The sequence below is a fragment of the Dipodomys ordii genome, unplaced genomic scaffold (assembly GCF_000151885.1).
Source record: "Dipodomys ordii isolate 6190 unplaced genomic scaffold, Dord_2.0 Scaffold5, whole genome shotgun sequence".
Classification (NCBI taxonomy): Eukaryota; Metazoa; Chordata; class Mammalia; order Rodentia; family Heteromyidae; genus Dipodomys; species Dipodomys ordii.
The window spans coordinates 22,037,119-22,063,233 of record NW_012267221.1 but is presented as its reverse complement, the minus strand read 5'-3'; the positions used below and the strand labels follow the sequence as shown (position 1 = coordinate 22,063,233).

At 40.0% G+C, this 26,115-nt stretch overlaps 1 protein-coding gene across 2 annotated transcripts in view; it reads left to right on the top strand.

The window, feature by feature from the left end:
* Positions 1-26,115, top strand: part of Slc25a12 (solute carrier family 25 (aspartate/glutamate carrier), member 12) — a 108,212-nt gene that overhangs the window by 1,126 nt on the left and 80,971 nt on the right. The window contains exons 1-2 of one of the 2 annotated variants that reach the window (XM_013030511.1): positions 14,528-14,602; positions 15,549-15,602. In XM_013030511.1, coding sequence (XP_012885965.1) covers positions 14,591-14,602; positions 15,549-15,602 — 66 coding nt within the window. In that variant the 5' untranslated portion in view covers positions 14,528-14,590. Of the gene's footprint in view, positions 1-14,527; positions 14,603-15,548; positions 15,603-26,115 lie in introns of those variants that run through there. The other variant, XM_013030518.1, reaches the window with a different exon arrangement.

Below are 26,115 nucleotides of genomic sequence, written 5' to 3'. Positions count from 1 at the left end.
CTGAGATCTGAGGATCCTGGTTCAAAGCCAGGCTGGGCAGGAAAGTGCATGAAAGCACTGACATTTTTTTTTTTCTTTTTCGGTTATGGGGCTTAAACTCTGGGCTTGGGCACTGTCTTCAGCTCAAGGCTAGCACTCTACCACTTGAATCAAAGCGCCATTTCTAGTTTTTTCTGCTTATGTGGTGCTGAGGAATCAAACCCAGGGCCTTATGCATGCAAGGCAAGCACTCTACCACTGAGCCACCTTCCCAGCCCCAGCACTGACTTTTAACTAGAGGCTAAATATATCTGCTAGGGCTGGGAAGGTGGCTTAGTGGTAGATTGCTTCTACCACTGGGTACAGTACCACATAAATAGAAAAAGCCGGAAGTGGCACTGTGGCTCAAATGGTGGAGTGCTAGCCTTGAACAAAAGAAACTCAGGGACAATGTCCAGGCCCTGAGTTCCAGCCACAGGAATGGCAAAAAAAAATTATATATGGGTGTGTGTGTGTGTGACTAAAATTTATATCATCTACGTGTCTTCATACTGTTTCTTTTTTCTTTCTTTTCTTTTTTCTGGGTAGGTCTTGGGGCTTGAATTCAGGGCCTGGGCATGTCCTTGAGCTTTTTTTGTTCAAGACCAGCACTCTACCACTTTGAGTCACAGCATTCCCTGATGGTTAATTGGCAATAAGAGTCCTATGGCTTTCCTGCCTGGGGCTGGCTTCCAACTTTAATGCTCAGATCTGTTTCCTGAATAGCTAGGATTACAGGTGTGAGCCACCAGTACCCAGCTCTCATACTATTTCCTTACTGCCCCAACCTTTAGTTCAGACTCTACTGAACTCTGAATGTAGACAAACCGGTTGAGAGTCATTTTATTCAAGACTTTTATTTACTCTGGTACGGAGCCTTGAACTCAAGGTCTTGTACTCTCTTTTAGTTTTTTTCTGCTTAAGACTGACACTCTACCACTTGAGCCACATCTCCATTTCTAGACTTTTGTTATTAGTTAAAAATAAGAGTCTGACAGACTTTTCTTTCTTGGCTGGTTTGAACCTTGATCCTCAGATTCTAGCTTTCTGAGTAGCTAAGATTACAGACAGATGTGAGCTACCAATGCTAGCTATCCAAAATGTTCCTAGATGGTTAACTTGGCCTCTTGCTTTTTGGAGCAAATGTGCATTTCTTCTTTCCCTAACTGCTTCCATCTCAGAGCACTGAGAGTTCTTTAGCCCTATCAAAAGGCCAAGATGCTGGGCACTGGTGGTTCATACCTGTAACCCTAGCTACTCAGGAAGCTGAAATCTGAGAATCACAGTTCAAGGCCAGCCTGGGCAGACAAGTCCCTGTTAGACACCTTTTTTTTTTTTTTTGGTCAGTCCTGGGGCTTGAACTCTAGGCTTTTGGGCACTGTCCTTGCACTCTTCAGCTCAAGCCAAGTGTTCTACCGCTTGAGCCACAGCACCACTTCTGATTTTCTAGTGGTTTATTGGAGATAAGAGTCTCATGGACTTTCCTGCCCAGGCTGGCTTTGAACTGTGATCCTCAGATCTCAGCCTCCTGAGTAGCTAGGATTACAGGCGTGAGCCACCAGTGTCTGGCTTCCTGTGAGACTCTTATCTCCAATTAACAACTAAAAAAGTGGAAGTAGTGCTGTGGCTCAAGTGGTAGATCATTACCCTGAGTGTAAAGAGGCTCAAGTACAGCACCCAGATCCTGAGTTCAAGCCAACAAAAAAACACAGGCCAAGATATTTATGCAGTGTGATAACACCAGCTGTAAGTTACCTGTTCTAGAGCTAGAGTTTACCCTACTGTTAACTACTAAGAACAAAAACAGATATCATGACCAACAACAACAACAACAAAAAATGCTTGCACACAGAAAGGAAAACATCTTTGAAAACTCCAATTATAACCAATGGACAATTATTAGACTTTAGCTCACTCCTGTCTCTCAAATAAAAATCAGTAAAATCTGCTTCTTTCCTTTTCTCAGCAAGCAGCAACCTTATTCCTTTATAGATCTGCTATCTCTCTTCACCTTGAGCTCATGTCCCAATAAAGGAGTCATGCCACTGGATACCAGTGGGTCATACATGTAATCCTAGCTACTTGGGAGGCTGAGATCATGAAGACTGCTATTTGACACAAGGCAAAAAATATACACAAAATCCCTTTTTTTTTTTGTGAGCCATGAGCCTGAACTCTGGGCCTGGGCGCTGTCCCTCAGCTCTTCAGCTTAAGGCTAGCGCTCTACCACTTGAGCCACAGTGCCACTTCCAGCTTTTTCTGCTTATGTGGTACTGAGAAATCAAACCCAGGGCCTCATGCATGCAAGACAAGTACTCTACCACTGGGCTACCTTCCCAGCCACAAAATCCCTTCTTAATCAATAGCTGGACATAGTGACATTTTCTTGTCATCAGAGCTACTGAGATTGCAAAGTTTGCCCTTCCAAGCCATATGAAGCAGAAAAATCTCCATGAGACTCTTATCTCCAATTAACTACTCAGAAACTGGAAGTGACACTGTGGCTCAAAGTGGTAGAGTAGTAGCCATGAGCAAAAAGAGCTCAGGGACAGTGCCAAGGCCCTGAGTTCTTCAAGCTCCATGACTGACAAAAGGAAAAAAAATGATCCAACTAAAGCTGCTAGCAAAATAGGAACAAACCCAACCCAGGACTACTAAAGATAGTAAAGAATAAGGCAGAAATCAATGAAATAGAGATTTTTAAATCTATACATAAAATCAACAAGAGTTGGTTCTTTGGGGGGGGAGGAAGCAATACAATTGACAGGTCACTGGCTATATTGATGAAGAGGAGACTCTGATCAACAAAATCAGAGATGCCAAAGAACAAACATCCAAGAGATCAAAAAGATTATGAAGGACTACTTTCAAAACCTATACTCAAATAAAAAATGGAAAATCTAGTAGAAATGGATAAATTACTAAGGCATACAAACTGCTTAATGTGAACGAAGAATATATAAACTACTTAAACAAGCCCATATGTGCAATGAGATTGAGAAAGTAATCAGCAGTCTTCCAACAAGGAAAAGCCCAAGTCCTTTTGGATTTATGACTGAATCCTATGAGACTTTTAGGGAGCTCTCTTGCTTTTTTGTTAAAGTCTAGCTTCCTGCCACTTGAGCCACACCTCTACTTCCAGCTTTTTGCTGGCTAATTGGAGATATGACCCTCTCAGATTTGTCTGGGCTTTGAACCTCAATCATAAGATCTCAACCTCTTGAGTAGCTAGAATTACAGGCATGAGCCATCAGTGAGGCCTGGCATCTTTTAGATTTATCTGCTTCCCTTCTTGCCTGATTCTTAAGGACATTCCCTAAGTGAAGGAAACTATTTACTATGATATTGGATTGCATTCTCATTTATCGAATTTGATGTATAAATACTAATGCAAATTTTTAAAATGCAGCTTTCTTAGCTATGTGTGGTAACCCATGCCTGCTTACCAGCACTCAAGAAGCAGAGGCAGGAGAATTTTGAGTTTGAGGCCAGTCTGAGCTACATAGCAAGATCTTATCAAAAAATAACAAAGCAATCTGGGCATAGGTTGAGTAAACCAGGCATGGGTGGGTCATGCCTGTAAACCTAGCTCCTCAGTAGGTTGAGATCAGAGAATAGTAATCTGAAGCAAACCTGGACAGAAAAGTCTGTGAGATTCCTATCTCCAAAATATTATCCAAAACAAAACAAAAAATCCCAGAAGTGGAACTGTGGGTCAAGTGGTAGAATGCTTGAGCAAAAGAAGCTCAGGCCCTGAGTTTAAGCTCCAGGACTGGCAAAAAAAAAAAAAAAATGAGTACTCTCAGAAGGCTCCTAAAACTTGTTAAAATATTAAGAAAATTTTATAACATTATTATGCAATATCTGTCAAAATATAATCACAAAGAATAGAAAATTTTCCTTTCTAAAGTAATTGCATATCCACATTTCCTTGTATATATAGAAACATAGCTGAGCTAAATTGTATGTTTTATTTGATAAACATTTTTTTCCTTTGCAAGCAAACTTTCAGACTTTCATTCTCATATTTTAAAGTTCACCTTGTTCTTTTGAGTAAAATACATAGGACCATATCAGAGAGATGATAGATGTCCAATTTGGTTTTGTTTTTTTTTTTGGTTGGTCGTGGGGTTCAACTCTGGGCGTGGGCGCTGTCCTTGTGCTCTTCAGCTCTACTGCTTGAGCCACAGCATCACTTCCGTTGTTCTAGTGTTTATTGGATATAAGAGTCTCGCGAACTTTCCTGCCCGGGCTGGCTTTGAACCGCGATCCTCAGATCTCAGTCTCCTGAGTAGCTATGATTGCAGGCGTGAGCCACTGGCGCCTGGCTTAGATGTCCTATTTATTCACTCAACTATTAGCAATATGATTTAGTTATATGTTTGGTTTTCTTTCTGTTAAATAAAATAAGTTATATACCTCATTAAATACAAAATTACAATTTTATTTACTTAATCAGGCTGGGAATATGGTGTAGTGGTAGAGTGCTTGCCTAGCATGCATAAAGCCTTGGGTTCCATTCCTCAGTACCACATAAACAGAAAAAGCAGGAAGTGGTGCTGTGGCTCAAGTGGAAGAGGGCTAGCCCTGAACACAGAGAGGCTCAGGGACAGAGCCCACGTGCTGAGTTCAAACCCCAGGACTAGAAAAATAAATTAATAAAAAGTAAAAAGAATTGGATGTAAGGTCATACCTAACCACAAGTGAATTTTCCCTTATTTTATGTTTTTTATTATCCATTTACTACAACTAGATAAACACTTTTTTAAATAATGACTTGATAGACAAGAACAAAAGGTGCATTTGAAAGTTCATTATTTGGTGAAAAGAATGAACTTATTTTATGCTATATTGTCCATATATATTTTCCAATGGTGTCCTATAAGAGTTGTGATTTCTAAAAGAATAGTGACCATAAACTTTTTATCTCTTTTTATCTGCTAGTAGCCTTAAGAAAGGTTAAGATATTCCTAGATATGAGGTCATATGTAATAAATAGTTCCAAGGAATTCTTAACTCATTCTACTGTCCTAAACAGTCCACTGTGCAAGGAAGATTTCACAAATTAGAGTCCTCACACAATTATTACAAATGACACTATAGAAATTGGAGTTAGAAATAGAACAGGTTAGGGTAGATGATTTCACATCAGGTGGGCCCAAGGAATCTTCACTGGATTGCTCAAAGATATGTTCTCTGAAATATCTACAATATTAACAATTATATGTATGGGCTCCCTGGAAACTGAAATGATTGCAGATAATGGGAAAAGATAATCATAATACTCAGTTTTTAATGGAAAAGGGAGGAACTGAGGGATCATACTCTAGTGTGCTTCTTTGAAATACTGTAGTGTTAATCTTTGAAAAACAATCACACATGAAAAAGAAAACTCACAGATAAAATATCTTCTACTTGGAAGGCCACAGAGGTTAGCTAAGTAGCAAGTATTCTAACTAAATTTATATCTTAAACAAGCAAATAGTAAAAAGAAGTACCATACTAGGTTTAGTTAGATATATGATCATTAGTGACCACATGTAAAATTGAGAAAATTCAGTTATTTCCTCCAGGCTTTGTTTAATGTATTCAGATTAGTCATACAATTCTACTTATCCACATACATACAATTTCAATTTCTGGGGGCTGGGAAGGTGGCTCAGTGGTAGAACGCTTGCCTTGCATGCTCTAGGCCCTGGGTTCGATTCCACAGCACCACATAAGCAAAAAGAAAAAAGCCGGAAGTGGTGCTGTGGCTCAAGTGGTAGAACGCTAGCCTTCAGCTGAAGAGCTGAGGGACAGCACCCAGGCCCAGAGTTCAGGCCCCACGACCGGACCCAAAAAAAAAAATTCAATTTCTGAATTATTCACTTAGCTTTATAACCTCAGTACTGAGATTATTATCTCCCATTAACCAGCAAAAAGCTCGAAGTGGAGTTAGGGTTTGAGCAGTCGAGCCACAATTGAGTTTTTTTTTTTTTTGGTCTGGTCATGTGGCCTGAACTCTGGGCCTGGGCACTGTCCTTCAGCTCTTCAGATCAAGGCTAGCGCTCTACCTCTTGAGCCATAGCGCCACTTCCGGCTTTTTTCTTTTTGCTTATGTGGTGCCTCAGGCATGCAAGGCAAGCACTCTATCACTGAGCCACCATCCCAGCCCACAATTGAGTTTTTAAAAAGCTGAGGGGGAAAAAAGCTAAGGGAGAGTGCCCTAGACCCTGAGGTTAAGCCCTAGTACTGGCACAAAACAAACACCCCCCCAAAAAACAACAACAAAAATCTTGGTTGCTTTAGCCAGTGATGCATGCTTGTAATCTTAACTATTAGAAGGCAAAGGCATAAAGATTTGCAATATTTATCTTTTTTCTTTTTTTTTTTTGTCGGTTATGGGGCTTGAACCTTCGGCCTGGGTGCTGTCCCTGAGCTCTTTAGGTCAAGACTAGCACTCTACCATTTGAGCCACAGTACCATTTCCAGTTTTCTGGTGGTTTATTGGAGATAAGAGTTTCCTGGACTTTCCTGAGCAGGCTAGCTTTGAACCGTAGTCCTCAGATCTCAGCCTCCTAAGTAGCTAGGATTACAGGCATGAGCCACAGTGACAGGCTTTTTTTTTTTTAACCAGTCTTGGGCTTGAACTCAGGACCTGGGTACTGTCTCTGAGCTTCTTTTTGTTCAAGGCTAGTATACTACCACCTGAGCCACAACACGACTTATGGCTTTTTCTGTTTATGTGGTACTGAGGAATAGAACTCAGGGCTTCTTTCATGCTAGGCAAGAACTTTACCACTAAGCCACATTTCCAACCCTGGCCATAGAAATTCTTACAGCCCCTGGCCAGGTGCTGGTGGCTCATGCCTGTAATCCTAACTCGTCAGGAAGTTGAGATCTGAGGATCACAGTTCAAAGCCAGTCAGGGGCAGTAAAGTCAGTGAGACTTATCTCCAATTAATGACCAGTAAAACCAGAAAACTGTAATTGGAGCTGTGGCTCAAAGTAGTAAATTACTAGCCCTGAAGAAAAGAGTTCAGGGACAGCCCATAAAGATCTTCAGTGAAAGCAGTTGATTAGTAGGGAATTGAGGTGTCAGAGAAAGAGAAACAGGTTTTGTAAGAGGAGTGGGTACTAGAGGGAGAAGTTTTGGACGTCAAAGGAGGATTAATTTGATTTAAGTTGATAGTATGTTTGAAAACAACAATAAAAGTTGTTGACATTGTGTTAGGAAATGGAGAAGAGGATAAAGGAGAGCAAAATAGGGTGCTGAATCGCTGAATACATGGTAGAAATGTCACGATGACTCCACCCCCATGCAACTACTATATGCTAATAGAAAGAAAGAAAATAAATAAATGTTTGCTTCCTTTCACGTGCCATTAACATTTCTATCTAGGCTGCCCTTAAACCAATATCCTTGAGGTCTCACCCTCCTGAATAGCTAGGATTACAGGTGTGAACAACTGGCACACAGTGCCAGTTAAGTGTAAAGGGGATTCAGCAGACTCTAGCTTCATGTTACTACGATCTCTTTAGTCAGCCAGCCATTCTTTGGGGTGACACACTGAAAAGGAAGTTCAAATCCTAATATCTTCCTGTGCCATGACTTATAAGAAATTTATGGTTGGGCGCTGGGGGCTCACGCCTGTAATCCTAGCTATTCAGAAGGCTGAGGTCTGAGGATCGCAGTTCAAAGCCAACTCCGGCAAGAAAGTCAGTGAGACTTTTATCTCCAATAAATCACTCTCAAAACTAGAAGTGGCTCTGTGGCTCAAGTGGTAGAGCCTTGAGCTGAAGAGCTGAGGGACAGCACCCAGGTCCAGGGTTCAAGCCCCACAACCAACAACAACAAAGAATTGTCTGAAAATTATTTCCATCTGAATAGGAATGTACATTCAGAGAGAGAGAGCTTTGAAAAGCTGACATTGTGGTTACCTCTGGAAGGCAATCAGAACTGGGGACATGCCAAAGAGACTGAAAGTCTATCTGGATTCAAGAGCATCCAAAAGTCAATGTAAAAAACAAAGAAAACTCCCTTCTGTGTTAACCTCATCATAACTCATGGGACTTTTTTTTTCTTTCTTTTTTTTTTGGTCTGTCATGGGGCTTGAACTCTGGGCTTGGGTACTGTCCTTGCGCTCTTCTGGTCAAGGCCAGTGCGCTACCGCTTGAGTCACAGCGCCACTTCTGGTTTTCTAGTGGTTTATTGGAGATAAGAGTCTCACAGACTTTCCTGCCTGGGCTGGCTTTGAACCACGATCCTCAAATCTCAGCCTCCTGAGTAGCTAGAATTACAGGCGTGAGCCACTGACACCTGGTATGGGGCTTTCTTTTTGTATGAAAGTACTGACTTATGGCCTTTTCAAAATAAGTGATTTAGTAGATATTCCAAGACACTGAAAAGTATGTGTAGATGGTCAGAGTTACTGTCTGTCTTGAAACAGATGGACCCTGACTTACAATGGATCAACTTAGACAATTTTTAAACTGTATAAGGTTGTGAAAACAATATACCTTCAGGGGCTGGGAAGGTGGCTCAGTGGTAGAGTGCTTGCCTTGCATGCATGAGACCCTGGGTTTGATTCCTCAGCACCACATAAGCAAAAATAAAAAAGCCGGAAGTGGCGTTGTGGCTCAGGTGGTAGAGCGCTAGCCTTGAGCTGAAGAGCTGAGGGACAGTGCCCAGGCCCAGAGTCCAGGCCCCAGGACTGGACCCCCCCAAAAAAACAAAACAAAACAAAAAAAAAACAACCAATATACCTTCAGTGTATTGTGTATTCATTGTTCTTTACTTGGGCCAAAGATATGTGTTATGATCTTCTTTCACAGTGCTGGGCAGTAGTGGAATTTAATTTATTAGTTGTTTGCCTAGAAAAAGGTGTTTAATCTCACTTTCAATTTCTTAATCTTTAAATTGAGATAATAAAATGAAATAGCTATAATTTAGGGTTTGTTTCTTATTTGTGGTGCTAGAGCTTGACCCCAGGGCTTCATGGATGCTAGACAAGTGCTCTATCACAAGGATATACCACTATCCCTTTATGATTGTTTCGAGGATAAACTAGAGTCTGACACATAGGAACTACTGCATACATATTAGTGGATAGGTTATTCATCAATATATTCTGAATTTGAATAGTGTGATATTTAGATCCTCCCTCTATCTCTTTCTCCCTCTCTCTTTTTCTTCTGCCAGGATTTGATTACAAGGGCTTTCAATTACTCATCTTTAGCTTATTCAGCTTATGCTTTTCTACTTGAACTATGTCTCTAACCCAGTTTTTAGCTGTTATTTTGGAGCTGGAATTGTGATACTTGTACCCTGGGCTGGCCTCAAAACTACTACAATCCTCTGGATCTCAGCCTCCTGAATATCCTCTGGATCTCAGCTGTAGTCCTTTTTAATGTCAGTTGAAATAGAGTCTCACTTCCTACCCAGTATATACTGGACTGAAATCTACCTATTTTATACTTTTTACCATAGCTGGAATCACAGGTATGCCACTAGTGCCCAGCTATCAGTTGAGAAGGAGTCTTGTGAATTTTTCTATCAGGGTTGGCCTCAAACTGTAATCCTAGTATTACAGTAGCTAGGATTACAAATAGCCAGTTGCACCCAGATTCTAATGTGGTGTGTGTGTGTGTGTGCGCGCGCGCGCGTGCATTAATACTGGACTTTATTTCAGGGCTTGGAATTTTCCCTTAGGTTTTTTTGCTCACAGCTATGCTGTACCACTGGATCCACAGCTCTACTTCGGACTTTGTAGTGGATAAATGGAGATAAGAGTCTCACAGACTCTCCTGTCTTGGCTACCTTCAAACCACAGTCCTTAGATCTCAGACTCTTAAGTAGCTAGGATTACTGGCATGAGCCACTGGTGCCAGGTTTATATTTAGTTTTGAAAGAGCCTGTTTAGACCTTTTCCCAAAGTAGTTATATTATTTTATATGACTGCCAGAGTGTATGAAAGCTCTGCTTACTCCAAATATTGCCAGCAACTAATATGTTCCATTTTAATTTAACTATTCTAGTGCGGGTATAGTACTATCTTCTCACTGTGAATATTTTGGGTTTTCCTGATTACTAAAAATGTGCACTTTTTCATGTGCTTATTGACCATTTATATATTTTCTTTTTCCTCTCTGTTCCTTCATACATATGTGTATGTCTCAGCCTCCTGAGTTGCTTGTATTATAAGTTTGAACCATCAGCACTCAACTCTAGTTATATATATATATATATATATATATATATATATATATATATATATTTACCTAAGAGAATGTAATAAACCACAAATTCTTGACTCATTACTATGCTTTATTTTGTATTGTATTGTATTTATATTGTATTGTGTCAAACCCAAGGCATCCCGCATTCTAGGGAAGTACTCTACCTTTGAACTCCATTCCTAGACCTACTACCCCTTTATTGCCTAAAGCTGCCTTTACATTTAGCACATGAGAAAAAGTTTTAGTATAATTCTTTTTACTTTATTCATTAAAACTTACCTAGTTCAGTCCTCTATCTGATCATGCAGCCTTCCCCTAAGTACCATCTTGTTTTGTCACTATTAGTATAGTGACAAGCACTCACAAATATTTAGAGTAGCTTATTCCATGGATTTCAAAATTCATCATTGAAAAGAAAATTGGCTGTTATTGTCTCCCTGAGGGAATAAAGAAGGCTCTAGTCCAAAAATGTGATCAAAATCATCTCCATTGCATAATTTACAGGACTTAGAGCCATACTATGAGAAAGAATGGTTTAGAGAAAATGTAATTTAAGGAATACATGTAGTTCATATGATTTTTTTTGCAGGTACTCTACCACTTAAACCATTCCTGCAGCTGTTTTTGATTTCATTGTTTTTGAAGTACAATCTTGTATTTTTGCCCAGGCTAGCCTGCAATACCTTTTTTTTTTTTGCCAGTCCTGGGGCTTGAACTCAGGGCTTAATTAAGCACTTGTCCCTGAGCTTCTTTTGCTCAAGGCTAATGCTCTAGCACTTGAACCACAGCACCACTACCAGATTTTTTTATGATACTGAGAAATCGAACCCAGGGCTTTGTGCATGCTAGGCAAGCACTCTACCACTAAGCCACATTCCTACCCTTCAATACTTCTATATATGCTTTTCAAGTAAAGGAGTTTGACAGGAGCTTAAAGGTAGGCACCACAACACCTAGCCTCATCTGATTTGTTTGTTTGTTTGTTTATTTTGGCCTTGTCCTTGAGCTTTTTTTTTTTTTCCTTTCAGTCGTGGAGCTTGAACTCTGGATCTGGGCACTGTTTCTCAGCTCTTCAGCTGTGGACTAGCACTCTACCACTTGAGCCTCAGCCTCACTTCCCGGGGCTAGGATTATAGACGTGAGCCACTGGCGCCTGACAAAAGCTTTTTCATAGCAAGAACTCTAGTATTTATTTTTTTAAAGAAATTTTATAGTATACATTTGAGATATACAACATGAGACAGATGCCAGTAGCTCACGCCTGTAATCCTAGCTAATCAGAAGGCTGAGATCTGAGGATCAGGTTCAAAGCCAGCCAGGGCAGGAAAATCTGTGAGACTCTTATCTCCATTTAAGTACCAGAAAACCGGAAGTGGTGCTGTGGCTCAGTGGTAGAGCACTAGCCAGAGCTCAGGGACAGCCCCAAGCCCAGAGTTCAAGCTCCACGACTGACAAAACAAAGATATATAACATGATGCTATAAGAGGTATACATAGCTGGATGCCTGTGGATCATGCCTAAACCTAGCTACTCAGGAGGATGATATCAGAGGATCACAGTTCAAAGTCAGTTTGGGCAGGATTGCCTAGGAAAAGCTTATCTTCAATTAACCACCAAAAAGCCAGAAGTGGAGCAGTGGATCAAGTGCTAGAGTGCTAGCCTTGAGCACAAAAGCTTAGGGACAGGGCCCAGGCCCTGGCACACATACACAAAAAGGTATATATAGCAAAATGGTTACTATTGTGGAACTAATTAACATAGTCATCATTTTACATAGTTGCCCATATCCCTCTGTCTTGTGGCAAAAACAACAATAAAATACTCATTTAACAAAAGTTTAAATTCTTTCAATTATAGTCTTTATATTAGCTCTTTGAATTTGTATTAGTTACTTTTCATCTTTTGATCTACGTTTTCCCACTTCACTTTCTTCCTACATCCCAACCCTGATATAATCAGTTTTATTTTTTCCATTTCTCCTTCCCTCCCTCTTTCTATGTTTCTCTCTCTCTATATATATATATGTATATATACATATATATTTATATACAAGGGTATATATCATATATTTATTTACAACTAACAAGGGTATATCCTAGTCTGATTCATGAGTTCATTTTTTTCCCCTCAGTTTGAAGGCTGCCTTTCATTTTGTTGGTTATTTCTTTGGGTGTACAGAACACTTCAGTTTGATATAGTCTTGCTAATTAATTTTTTGCTTCTATAGTTAGAGCTTTGGGTTTGATGCTTAAGAAATTATTGCCCAGGGCATTGTCAACAAGCTTTTTCTGTAATTTTCTTTTAGGAGTTTTGTATTTCTAGGTTTTACTTTTTTTTTTTTTTGGTCGGTCATGGGGCATGAACTATGGGCCTGGGCACTGTCCCTCAGCTCTTCAGCTCAAGGCTAGCACTCTACCACTTGAGCCACAGTGCCACCTCCAGCCTTTCCTGCTTATGTGGTGCTGAGGAATGAAACTCAGGGCCTCAGGTATGCAAGTCAAGCACTCTACCACTGAGCTACCTTCCCAGCCCAGGTTTTACTTTTTAAACATTCATTTTGAGCCAATTGCCAGTGGTTCACTACTGTAATACTAGCTACTTAGGAGGCTGAGATCTGAGGACTGGGGTTCAAAGTCAGCCTAGACAAGAAATTGTGAGACTTTTTCCTCAATATGTTGATTCAAAGGGAGAGACTTTGGCCTGCCAATTAGACATCTTTCCCTTATAAAATGACAAAATAAGCCTTACATTCCTACTTACAGAAACTTTAGAAAATAAGAAACAGTAGAGAATGATGGACAGGAGATACTAGAAGGAAAAATGTTACATTGTTCCAAAATACATTGAACAAAAAGAAGAAATCAAAAAATAAAACACACTGAAAAGATGGAGGAAAGATGAAACTGTGAAAGCCAAAGCAACTGTAGCAGAAAAGCTCATTTGTGGAGTACTAGCAGTGTAGCTAATAGCTTACCAACAATTCCCATTTACTGTAAGCTATTCTTTATTTCTGTTACTTACTTACCAAAATGACAAACTAAGTGAAATTAAGGTAGATCTTGGCTTTCTTAGACTTAAAAAATGTTTTAAAAGAAGTGTATATATAAAAAAAGAAGCATATATATTCTATGGACCAAATACTTTATGTACATTTGTGAAAATGGAACAATGAAGCTTGTTGAGATTGGTTTGGGAAGGGGAAAAGAGGAATAAGAGTGTGATTGAAAGTGTGAGTCTGATCAGGATACATTGTATTCCATGTCAAATGAAATCCCCATGGACAATCACTTGATTATAATAAAAAAATAAGTGAATAGTAGTATAACTTTTTTAAAAGTACAAAAAAAATTCACATGTGGTTGAGGTTTTGGAGAAGCATTTATGCTGTCACTAAGTGCCTAAAGAGTAGGTAGTAAATCTTGTCTTCGTATTTTTTACAAGCAGGGCTATGTCTTGCATAGAGTAGGTGCCCATTAACTGTTTTTAATGCATCAGTATGTAGCCTGATGTGTTTATAATAGCAAGACTCAGTTTTAGAGATATTATTTTGGTTCAAGATAGAGCTATCATTTCTTAGGAAGGACAGGGAATCCAACAGAGAGTTATTGTCTGTTCATGTCCAAATAATGGCCAGGATTCAGCGCTAGCCCGGAGGATCAGTGGAGATTTTTCTATATGCACCCCACCTGTACAAAGGATTTGGATAATTAGGAAAGTGGAGTGAGTGTAGTACTAACCTTTACAATGGTATATGAAACAAACACGTATTAAGATACGCATCCATGACAAATTTAGAAGCACGTTTCTAGTTATAGTTACCTAGTTTTAAAAATTTTCCACCCGAGTGAGCAGTTCCCAATTCGTCAGTATTTGCCTAGAATTAACGATTATTAATGGGACCTGCTCCTCAGTATTTCGAAATCTTGTGCAATATAGACCCCAAAGGGCTCCTTTAAAAGCCTCTGGGGAGACCGCCTTTGGCTGAAGCCTGAGCCCAAAGCCACACCCACTAAGAGGCCTTAGGCAACTTGAGGCTGGTGCGTCCCAGACTCGGCCGCAGACAACCTCTAGCGCATCGGAATCCCCAGGCTCGCACTCCAGTCTTGGTGGCGGGAGGAGCGGTCCCTCTTCTCCACCCCAAGCCGGAGGCCAGGGTCCCGCCGGGGGTCCAGCTCTCTTAGCCCCGACTCCGGGCCTTCTCGGGGCGGGCCGCGCCCCGAGCTCATTTGCATAGGGACGCGCGCGGCCCCGGCGAGCGGGAGGGCGGGCGCGGCGGGCGAGGTGGCGCGCGCGCGCCGTGACAGCTGGGCCCTGCTCGCTCACTCGCTCGTCCCCGGCTTCCGAGCACAGCATGGCGGTCAAGGTGACTCCAACTCTCTGCTGCTGCCTTTATTGCATAAGAGACATTCCAAGGGCCCTGCCTGCAGCCTCCTCCCCCTACCCTTTTTCCATTTCTTTTTGTGGCTAGTTCTTAGGTAGCGCGTCCGGGGGCTCCAGGTTGCGGGTGGGAGAGCGGCGCGGGGCTCACATCGGAGGGAAGAGGATGCCCGGCTGGGGGAGGGGAAGGACGAGGGCTGTGAGTTGGAGGGGGCTGTGAGGACCACTGGGCATTGGAGGACGAGTAGGGTCTTGCCTTTAGGTACGTGGAATTGTGAGCACAGAGTTACGGAGCATCGGAAAGGGAGTGGAAGTGGCCGGTATAGCCGGTGCTACCTAGGGCATCCGTGTGTGGGGTGGGGGAGGGGGTAGGTATTGAGTAATTCGGAGCCTTGGTACAGCCAGGGCAGTGGTTGTCATTTTCGTTGCAGAGCTCAGGATGTTGAAAGTATCTGTATTGTGGAAGCGCTCATATTTTAGGTTTCGATGGGGAAAGAGGACTGCCGAGATAATTATATGTAATTATTGGTTTCCATTGAGAAGAAAGGCTGCTAGGCCATGCTATTAATTTGTGCATTTTAACACTCCTGTTGTCCTACTCTTGTGGGTCTCTGGGTTTGAAGCTTGGTGATTGCTACTGTGTTGTTCTAAGAATTGGAGTAAAGTAAAAGACTGACACTCATTGCCTTTTCTTTCCAGTAAAAAGGTAACACTGTTATTTCCCCTTTTTTAACCATTTACACTGTTTTCCCACCTTCTAGTCTAAAATCTCCAATTTGACAGTAGTTATCAGCAATTTGGGCTTTTGGATTGCTTAAAACTAAATGCCACCATATAAGATTAGACCATTGATTGTTAGCCGATTTGAGCTGTAATCTAAAGAGACTGTGTGGTCTCTAGTGAAGCATTAACTGGCTTTTTTCCCCCTACAGATACACACAACCAAGCGAGGTGATCCTCATGAGTTGAGAAACATATTCCTACAGGTAAATTAACATATTTTTCAACAAGAAATAAATGTACTCTAAACCTTTTCAAACCTTACCTTTAAGCAATGTTTTAATTTCATGTGTGCTTACAAAGATGGCAAGACAATATAGTTTGTAATTCTATTGCTGATATGTGATCAAAAGATTTTCTTTATATTTACCATTGATAAAAGGTTTTCCTCAAATTATTTTCTCTTTGATTTAAAAATATGTAAAAATGGACTTAAAACAATTTATAGCTTCCCTTAAGCTAAGACCAAGGTAAAGTTTCAAAATTCATTGGCATACTTGTATAATTGGTAAGTATTATGACCAAAATTCTTACTTTCTTGAAAATAGTATGTTTATTCAATTTTTTAGTTTAAGAATAATCCTTCATATAATTTGTTACGGAGATAATATTAAAGCTAAAGCTATTCTTAGTTTGTGTGTGTCTTTCCCATTCTCTGCTTACTCATAGCATAACCATAGGGCTTTTGGAGGTTTTGATACAAAATGTTATTGTCTAAAACCCTTGCCTAGCATCTACCTTATTTTAAGATTTTAGGATCAGTGACTAGGCTGTAGACTTGTTTTTTTTTTTTTTTAAGAGGTTTGCTTAATTTTTGCTTCACTTTCTTAGATTTTTAAGGAATTTCACTAAATGTTGTGGTTTTTTCCAGAATTGTTCTTTTGAAAACTTTATTTTGGATTTGAGTTCTTGCGTAGACATTTTAACCTTGGGCAGATTCCTGCTGGGTATTATTTTCCTCTCTGAAATGAAAGGTGACCTCCAAGGTTACTTCTAATTCCAAAACTCTATGGTTCTATATTAGGAAAAGATTCTAATATATGAGCCTTGGATTGATTCCATTTTTATCTGAAACATCATTTTAAGTTATTATTGGGGAGAATGCTATACCATACCCATGTGTAGTTCATTTACCTTCCTTAGCCTCCCAAGGGCTGGGCTTACACAATTAATTGAAGGAAGTATCTTTTTTTTGGGGGGGGGTCTGGTCGTGAGGCCTGAATTCTGGGCCTGGGCGCTGTCCCTCAGCTCTTCAGCTCAAGGCTAGCGCTCTACCTCTTGAGCCACAGCGTCACTTCTGGCTTTTTTCTTATGTGGTGCTGAGGAATCGAACCCAGGGCTTCAGGCATGCAAGGCAAGTGCACTACCACTGAGCCACCTTCCCAGCCCCTGAAGGAAGTATCTTTTCAAGAACAAAAGTAGTTACAACAGAACTGTTCAATTTGTGGCTTGTATTCTTCCCAGGTATTTCTGAGAACATCCCAAAATATATCAGTGTTAACTCTGTCATAAGATTATCTCAATTGTAGGAGTTCAAATGATATAGTATTACATTTTTTATATTAAATGGTCATGAAAAAAATCAGTTGATGCTACTTGACATAGTACTATGAGCATTGGTTCAAGAATCAGGATCATTGGTTCAATTTCCAGGCTTGCATTTATCTATTTGGCTCTTATACCCTTAAGTTTGACTTTTTGGGTTTCATTTTCTCATGTGAGACCTAGTGAGATATAAGAGAATGAAAATCCAGCTTTAAAAATTCTATGAAAAAAAATCTTAATTCTGCATGGATTTGTTACTTTCTTTCTTTCTTGCTTGCTTTTTTTTTTGTGCCCGTCCTGGGGCATGAACTCAGGGCCTGAGCACCATCCCTGAGCTTCTTTTGCTCAATGCTAGCACTCTATCACTTGAGTCACAGGGCCACTTTTGGCTTTTTCTGTTTATGTGGTATGCAGGAATGCTAGGCAAGCACTGTCCCACTAAGCCACATTCCCAGCCTGTTATTTTATTTTATTTTGTTTGGAAGGCTTGTTTTGGAATGGGTATATGGGTAATGGTGGTGGTAGTGTGGCTTGGTGGTACAAGGAAAGAGACTAAGACTATTTGACAACTTTTAAATCTTAGCTTTTCATTTAATGTTTTGCATATTACTTTATTTTTGCACATTATTAGTATTATTGTGGTGCTGTTGATTGATCTAGAGCCTCTTTTTATTAGGCAAGTATTCTACTACTGAACTATACTCCAAACCCCTGACATGTTATTTTTATGATAGTCTTATTTTGTTTTTATATTGAAAATTCTATATTGACTTAAACTTTCTTATAAGAAAGGAAGAGAGAAATACAACCTCAGGAAAGCAAAAGGTTCTTAGATACATTGTAGCTGGTTGGAGCATTTGGACTACAGTTACCAAGTAACATATTAAATGTTTATTCCTGGCTTGACTACTTCAAAGGATACTTAAAATTATTGGATACTTTTACAAAAAGTGGTTTTTTGTTTTGTTTTGGTGGGTTGTGGGGCTTGAACTCTGGGCCTGGGTGCTGTCCCTGCACTCTTCAGCTCAAGGTGAGCACTTTACCGTTTGAGCCATAGTTCCACTTCCTTACAAAAAGTTTTAGGATAGATACAAGTTTGAATTGGATTTTATTATAGGCGCATTTAGATATATTAGACACATATCTGCTAATTATACTTTTTTTTTTATTCCGGTCGTGGGCCTGAACTCTGGGGCTGGGTGCTGTCCCTCAGCTCTTCAGCTCAAGGCTAGTGCTCTACCACTTGAGCCACAGCACCACTTTCAGCTTTTTTCTTTTTGTTATGTGGTGCTGAGGAATCGAACCCAGGGCCTGATGCATGCAAGGCAAGCGCTCTACCACTGAGCCACCTTCCCAGCCTCTAATTATACATTTCTGTAGTAATTATTTACCAACTAGTATTTAGTGAGAACCATTTTTTTTGCATACCTATAGTTGTATTTAGTTTAGTAAAAAAACAAAAAAACACCAAATTGACTAAAGCAGAGAATTAAGTCAAGACTTGATGATGGACATATGATTGAACTAGTTCTTTCCCGAGGACCAGTCCATCTCTACAGATCAGTGATGGAGACAAGAATAGTGGGGATACCTGCTTTCACTGTATTTGATGTCAGTATAATTTGTGGAGGGGAAGGGGAAAAATAAATCGTTTAAATACGGATACAGGTGGACCCATTGCAACAATGAGATGTACAAGTTGTTATGTTGAAAACGAACTTTACAACTTTGGTGCGGGAGGGGAGGGAGGATTGAGGGGGAGAGGATGGGAAGGGATGGGAAGGGGAAACAAAGGAGGAAGCTCCAATGCTTGATAAGAAATGTACTCATTATCTTGCCCATGTAATTGTAACCCCTCTGTACAGTATTTTCACAATAAAAAAAAAGAATAGTGGGGATAAATGGTAGAGCAATTGGACTGGAAAGAGTGGCCAACTGTTAACAGTGGCTAATTGTTTAGAGTATGTTATATATTGGCCCAGTGCTTTAAGAATGTTATTTATGTTACTTTTCATAACAATCTTAAGAAGTCATTTTGATATCTCTATTATGTAGATGTAATCAAATGACTTGTTACTGTTACTTAGTTAAAAAATGATAGATACCAGAGTCAGGTCAAACCCTACACTTTAAAACCTTCTAGTATAGTAGGATTTTGAAACAAGGCGATTTTTGAAAGACAAAATTATGTCAGGAGCTAATGGCAGCTGTGCTGTGTTAAGAATGTAAAGAAAAAAATAATATAGCTACTTATGTGATGAACAAAAAGTGTCTTTTTTGCTGTAACTACCTAGAACATTGGCCAGCGACTTTGGCTTTGAAACAATTGGGAGGCTCTGTGGGTTTCTGAGTGCTCACATTGAAGTGGTAAATTCTGGCAGCTTTTTGTGTATGTTAGGTAAAGTCTGAAGAGATTGGAAGTAAGTGGCTGTCAGTTATTAGGTTATTGAAATAATACATGTGAGAGAGAGTGACCTGGAGTGGCTGATGGCTGGGTGAATGGAAAGGAAGGACAATACTAGGGACTTTATAAGGGAAAAAAAATCTATTGAATTTGCTATTAAATACGAATATAATAGAAGAGTAGTAAACCTGGCATTTTTAGGCCAGATATTAATAGATAAGGCATTTTATTTCAGGATTTTTTGGAGGGTGAACTTGTTTGATTTCTAAATAAATGTAACCCACTAAATTAACATCAGGTTGGAAGATACAGATTTTTATGGGTGGTAGATTAATTTTTATGATGAATTAAATATGAAATAAAAGAACAGAGGATCAGGTACTGATTTATAGGTGACATGCATGATTGAAATGGTCAAGAAAATGAGTAAAATTAAGGAGAATAGTCCTGTAGGGGTTTAAAGTAGGAGTTAAGGACAAAGGTAAGTCAATGTTACATTATAGAGTATTCTATTTTTGATATAATTTGGTTTTGATAGAATTTTGGGGTCATTTGAGTTTAGCATCATTTGAGTTTCTCTACAGAGAAGGGTTCAATTTAAATTAAATTTCATTAATTACTTTTGAGATGGTCTTATTATGTAACCTAGGCTGGGTTCCCAAATATATACCAACATGCTTGGCTATTTTTAAATTTTAGAGTACAATTTAAAGCTGGACTTGGTGGTACACACTTATAATCTCAGTATTTAGGAGGCTGAGGCAGAAAGATTTGGAGTTTGAGACTACAGTTACAGAGCAAATTGGAGGTCAATCTGGACTACATAAATGACCTTGTCTCTAAAAAACAGAACTAAGAATATAATTAAAAGTTCTTGTCTTTAACGTTTAGATCAGTGGCATTGTCTGTCTTTATAAATGGTAAGACTCCAAAGTCAATTGTAGGGGCTGAGAAGGTGGCTCAGTGATAGAGTACTTACCTTGCATGTATATGGCTGTGGTTTCAATTCCTCGGCACCACATAAGTAGAAAAAGCCAGAAAAGTGGTGCTGTGGCTCAAGTGGTAGAGTGCTAGCCTTAAGCTGAAGAGCTGAGGGACAGCACCCAGGCCCAGAGTTCAAACCCCACAACCGAACAAAAAAAAAAAAAGGTCAATTGTAGTGGGACATGGTGATGCACATATATAATTCATGTAATTCTAGAACTCAGGAGGCTGAGGCAGGAGGGGTCAGAGTTCAAGGCTAGCCTACTATACTACATAGTTGTGATTCTATCACAAGAAACCAATTAAACCAAAAGAGTGGTTGGTTACCTAAAACAATGAGTTAGGATGAGGGTATGGCTCAGTGGTGGAGCACCAGCCATGAGCAAGAAGTTGAGTGAGATCAGGAGGCTCTGTGTTTAAGTCCTGGTACTAGCATATGTATATGCTGGCGTGTGTGTGTGTGTGTGTGTGTGTGTGTGCGCACACACACACACACGATTCTGCAGTTAAAACAATAATTTATCCCTTTTTGAAAGTACAGAGTACAGGTATGCCCATGTTTAATGAAATTATATATGTAAATTCCTAATAAAGGCTTTGTTAGAGTGAAGCACTCTAGGCTGGGTGCCAGTAGTTTATAGCTGTAATCCTAGCTACTCAGGAGGCTGAGATCTGAAGTCAGTCTAGGCAGAAAAGTCTTTGAGACTCTTTTCTCCAGCTAACCACCAAAAAGGTCAGAAGTAGAGCTGAAGCTCAAGTGGTAGAGCACTAGCCTTGAACGAAACTCAAGGACAGTGCTCAGGCTCTGAGTTCAAGTCCCAAGACTAGCACTCCCCCCCCAAAAAAAAGAGTGAAACATTATTTTGAATACAGGGAAATAGCTTTTAAAAAGACTATGATGAAATCCCTTTGAACACTTAACATTACTTTAAAAAATGAATGACAAGAATGTGCAGCAGATCCTATCTTGGGTGTGGGCACTTGTGGGAGGAGGCAGGGTGAATAGAGAATATAGTGAATATGGTCAAATAGTTTATATACAGGTATGAAAATGGAATAGTGAAGCTTGTTGAAACTGGTTTGGGAAGCGGGGAGAGGGGAGAAGTGGAGTGATAGAAGGGGTGAGTTTGATCTATATGGATGTATGGACATGTCAAAATGAACTTTCCTTGTATGACAATTTAGGCTAATAAAAATGTGGGGGGGGAAGAAAAAAGAAAAGAATATAAGAAAGATGTTTATTAGTATTTTCCTACCTCACCCCCTAATAAGTTGATAAAATTTGAGCATAACAAACAATTTTTTTTTAAAAGCCAGTCCTGGGGCTTGAACTCAGAGCCTGGGCACTGTTCTTGAGCTTCTTTCGTTCATGGATTTTCCTACTTGGGCTGACTTTGAATTGTGATCCTCAGATCTTAGCCTCCTGGGTAGGATTACAGATGTGAGGAACCAATGTCTGGGCACTGTTCTTGACTTTTGTGATCCAGGCTAGCACTCTACTACTTGAGCTATATAGCTCCATTTCTGGTTTTGTTTTTTGTTTTTTTTTTTGGTGGTTAATTGGAGATAAGAGTCTTGTGGACCTTACTGCCTGGTCTTTGAACTCAGATCTCAGCCTCCTGAGTAGCTAGGATAACAGGTGGGAACCACCCTGACAAATTAATTCTCAAGGAGTGTGACTGTACTATAATTTTACAACTAGTTGTCAAGATAAGATTTTACTACTGGGGGCTGGGAAGGTGGCTAAGTGGTAGAGTGCTTGTCTTACATACATGAGGCCCTGGGCTTGATTCCTCAGCACCACATAAGCAGAAAAAATAAAAAAGCCGGAAGTGGCACTGTGGCTCAAGTGGTAGAGTGCTAGCCTTGAGCTGAAGAGCGCAGAGACAGCGCCTAGGGCCAGAGTTCAGGCCCCACGACCGGACCAAAAAAAAAAACCACAGCAAGATTTTACTACTGTATAACCGTAATTTCTTGAGTTATCTCTTCTTTTACCTCTCAGCCACACACTATCATTGACTCAATTTTGTTTTCATCCAAAGTATATAGTAGCAAAAGGATACATTAGCAGCAATGACAAAGCAGGTGAAGTATGAACAACTGGCTTAGAATAGACTGTTCTAAGCCTGACAAATTTCAAAATGAATGCTTAATCTTATCTGTGGCATGGTGGGTTTATGTGACTTTTTTTTTTTTTGTCGGTCATGGGGCTTGAACTCTGGGCCTAGGTGCTGTCCCTCAGCTCTTCAGCTGAAGGCTAGTGCTCTACCACTTAAACCACAGCATCACTTCTGGTTTTCTGGTGCTTTATTGCAGATAAGAGTCTTTCGGACTTTCCTGCCTGGGCTGGCTTTGAACCTTGATCCTCAGATCTCAGCCTCCTGAGTAGCTAGGATTACAGGCATGAGCTACTTGCACCCTGCTAAGCCAGACTTTTTAAAAAACAGTATCAGAGGATGAATTTAGAGTCTTGAGCTTGCTTATTAGATGATACTCTATCACTTGAGCCATACCACCAGTCCAGCATTTTGCTATCTTACAGATTTCTGCTAAGGCTGGCTTTGAGCTATGAATCTCCAGATATCAGGCTTCTTAGTTGCTAAGATTACAAGCATGAACTCCCAGTGCTTGTTGAGAACCTATTGTTTTATTAGCCATTCTGATTAAGGTTTTCATCAGTTCTTCAGAATGTAAAATTGGGGATTATATTCTTTATTTTTGGTGAAAATATTGGTTAAGATATCTGGATATGAGCCGGGCGCTGGTGGCTCACGCCTGTAATCCTAGCTACTCAGGAGGCTGAGATCTGAGGATCGCGGTTCAAAGCCAGCCCGGGCAAGAGAGACTGTGAGACTCTTATCTCCAATAAAAACCACCAGAAAACCGGAAGTGGCGCTGTAGCTCAAGTGGTAGAGTGCTCGCCTTGAGCTGAAGAGCTGAGGGACAGCGCCCAGGCCCAGAGTTCAAGCCCCACGACCGACCAAAAAAAAAAAAAAAAGATATCTGGATATATATATATATATATATATATATATATGTGCGTGTATATGTATGTGTGTATATATATGTATATATTTTCCTGTTCTGTCAAGCTCTCTATTGAGATCATGGAAATTTCTTTTTTTTTTCTTTTTTTTTATTGTGAAAATACTGTACAGAGGGGTTACAATTACATGGGCAAGATAGTGAGTACATTTCTTATCAAACATTGTAGCCTCCTCCTTTGTTTACCCTTCCCATCCTCCCTCTCCCCCCCCCAAGTTGTAAAGTTCGTTTTTGACATGACAACTTGTACTTCTCATTGTTGCAACAGGTCCACCTGTATCCTTATTTAAACGACTTGTTTTTCCCCTGAGATCATGGAAATTTCTAAAAGCATTTTTCTACTGAAATCTTTCCTATGGCTAGTAGCAGACTTCTAGAACTTGAAGATTCACATATTTTGATCATATATTAGTCAAGCCAGTTTCAGCCTTAAATGACAGAAACTCAGGTAAACTTGCTTGGGTCAGAATGTACTGGTTCTAGCCTTTACGAGATAGGGATGTTAACTGATATCACCAGTATGACAACTCATCTTTTAGGGTTTTTTAAATTTTATTTTTATTAAGTAGTTGTACAAAGGATTCAATTCACCAGTCAGGTTATGAGTACAATGCAACTTGATCAATGTCAGGCCTTCCACCATTTTCCCTCAACATTCTCCATCCCAATCATACCCTCAAGTTATGTAGTTCAAGTTTTGCATAGTGTACATTGAATATAATGACTGTATTTGCTCACCCTTTCTTCATTGGTGTACCCCCTCTTGTTGCCCACCCCCAAAAAGCATGTTCAATTTTTTGGTGTTCACTTTGTCAAACTGTTCATTAGTTGTTGAAAGATGTTATACCATTGGGCTCCTCCCCTAAGTAAACCATCCTTTAGATAATTTGTGTGTGTATGTATATAATCTTTGTATGTTAGCATATGTTTGTATTTTAGAGCTAATTTCTACATGTGCCTTTTGTCTCTTTGAGCCTGACTTACTTTGCTTAAAACACCATCTTTTCTAGGTACATCTACTTCTAATAAGTTAAAATTCCATTGCATTGATCCACTCATCCATTATAGGGCATCTGGGCTATTTCTGTATCTTGGCTTTCATGAATAGTGCAGCAATGAGCACAGATGTATATGTGTGTATGTGTATGTTTGTGCTGGTTTCATTCTCAGATAGGTGTTGCTCTGCCAAGCAGCCCCAGATTAGAATTCTACCAGTTCAGCATGTTTGACAGAAAGAGATAACCTTTTGATAGATTGTTTAGGATAGGTTTTGTTAGGTTGTTTATTGTCCCCAGCCCCCTACTATGTACCAAAGGGATGCAATTCTCTCATTGACTGGTGTTCTATTACTTGAGCTATAATCTACTTTTGGCCTTTTTGTGAGTTAATTGGAGACAAGAGACATGGATTTATCTGCCTGAGCTGGCTTCAAACTGTGAGCCTCAAATCCCAGCCTCCTGATTAGCTAGGATTATAGGCATGAACTACCAGCACCAGTTATGAATACACTTTAAAAAGTAGAATGTTCTGAGATGGGGACATGACTGACTATAGCACCCACCTAGCAAGCATGAGACCCTGAGTTCAAACCGTGGTTTTATCTGCAAATAAGAAGAAGTTCTGGGCTAGGAAGGTGGCTCAGTGGTAGAGTACTTGCCTTGAATGCATGAGGCCCTGGGTTCGATTCCTCAGCACCTCATAAGCAGAAAAAGCCAGAAGTGGCACTGTGACTCAAGTGGTAGAGTGCTAGACTTGAGCTGAAGAGCTGAGGGATAGCACCCAGGCCCAGAGTTCAGGCCCCATGACCAGCAAAAAAAATAAAAAAAGAAAGAAAGAAGGAAAAAGTTCTGTAGAAAAGGTTTAAAGTCTTTTCTGAACTCTACCTTCTCCCCTACTCCTAAGATTTCTTGCCACTAAAAACATAGTCACACAGTTCTTACTGTGTTACTTTTTTGTTTTCCCTACACATTTACTTAGAAAATGTAAGATGTGTGCATTGTGTGTGTGTGTGTGTATGTGTGTGTTGTTTTAAAATGACATTCACAAATTTGTTCTGTTATTTATTTTGATGGTACTGGGGTTTGAATTAAGTCCTTGCACTTCTTAGGCAGATGTGCTACCATTTGAACACCCCCCACCCCACCTCGCTGCCCCCATAGGTTATAGTTTTAAAAAATACAAATAATAGGGCTGGAACTATGGCTTAATGATAGAGTGCTTGCCTGGCGTGCATGAAGCCCTGGGTTCAAATCCTCAGTACCACATAAACAGAGAAAGTTGGAAGTGGGGCAGTAGTTCAAGTGGGAGAGTGCTAGCCTTTAGCAAAAGAAGCTCAGGGACAGTGCCTAGGCCCTAAGTTTAAGCCCCAGGACTGGCAAAAAAAAAATACAAATAATAATAGCCCATACTTAGTAGGTCACTGTAATTTATGTAAATCAGGCACTGTCATGTAGCAACTCTATGATACAGGTAATATTAGTATTCCTATTTATTATTATTATTATTATTATCATTATCATATAGTACTTGGATTTGGACTCAGGACCTTGCACTTACTAGGCAGATGCTGTGTCACTTAGCCATCTCCTATACCTAAGATAACAGGCACAGACCTCCATTCCCAGCTTCTTTTTTTTTTTTTTTTTGCCAGTGCTGGGGCTTGAATTCATTGCTGGGCACTGTCCCTGAGCTTTTTTTGCTCAAGGCTAGCACTCTACCACTTGAGCCACAGCACCACTTCC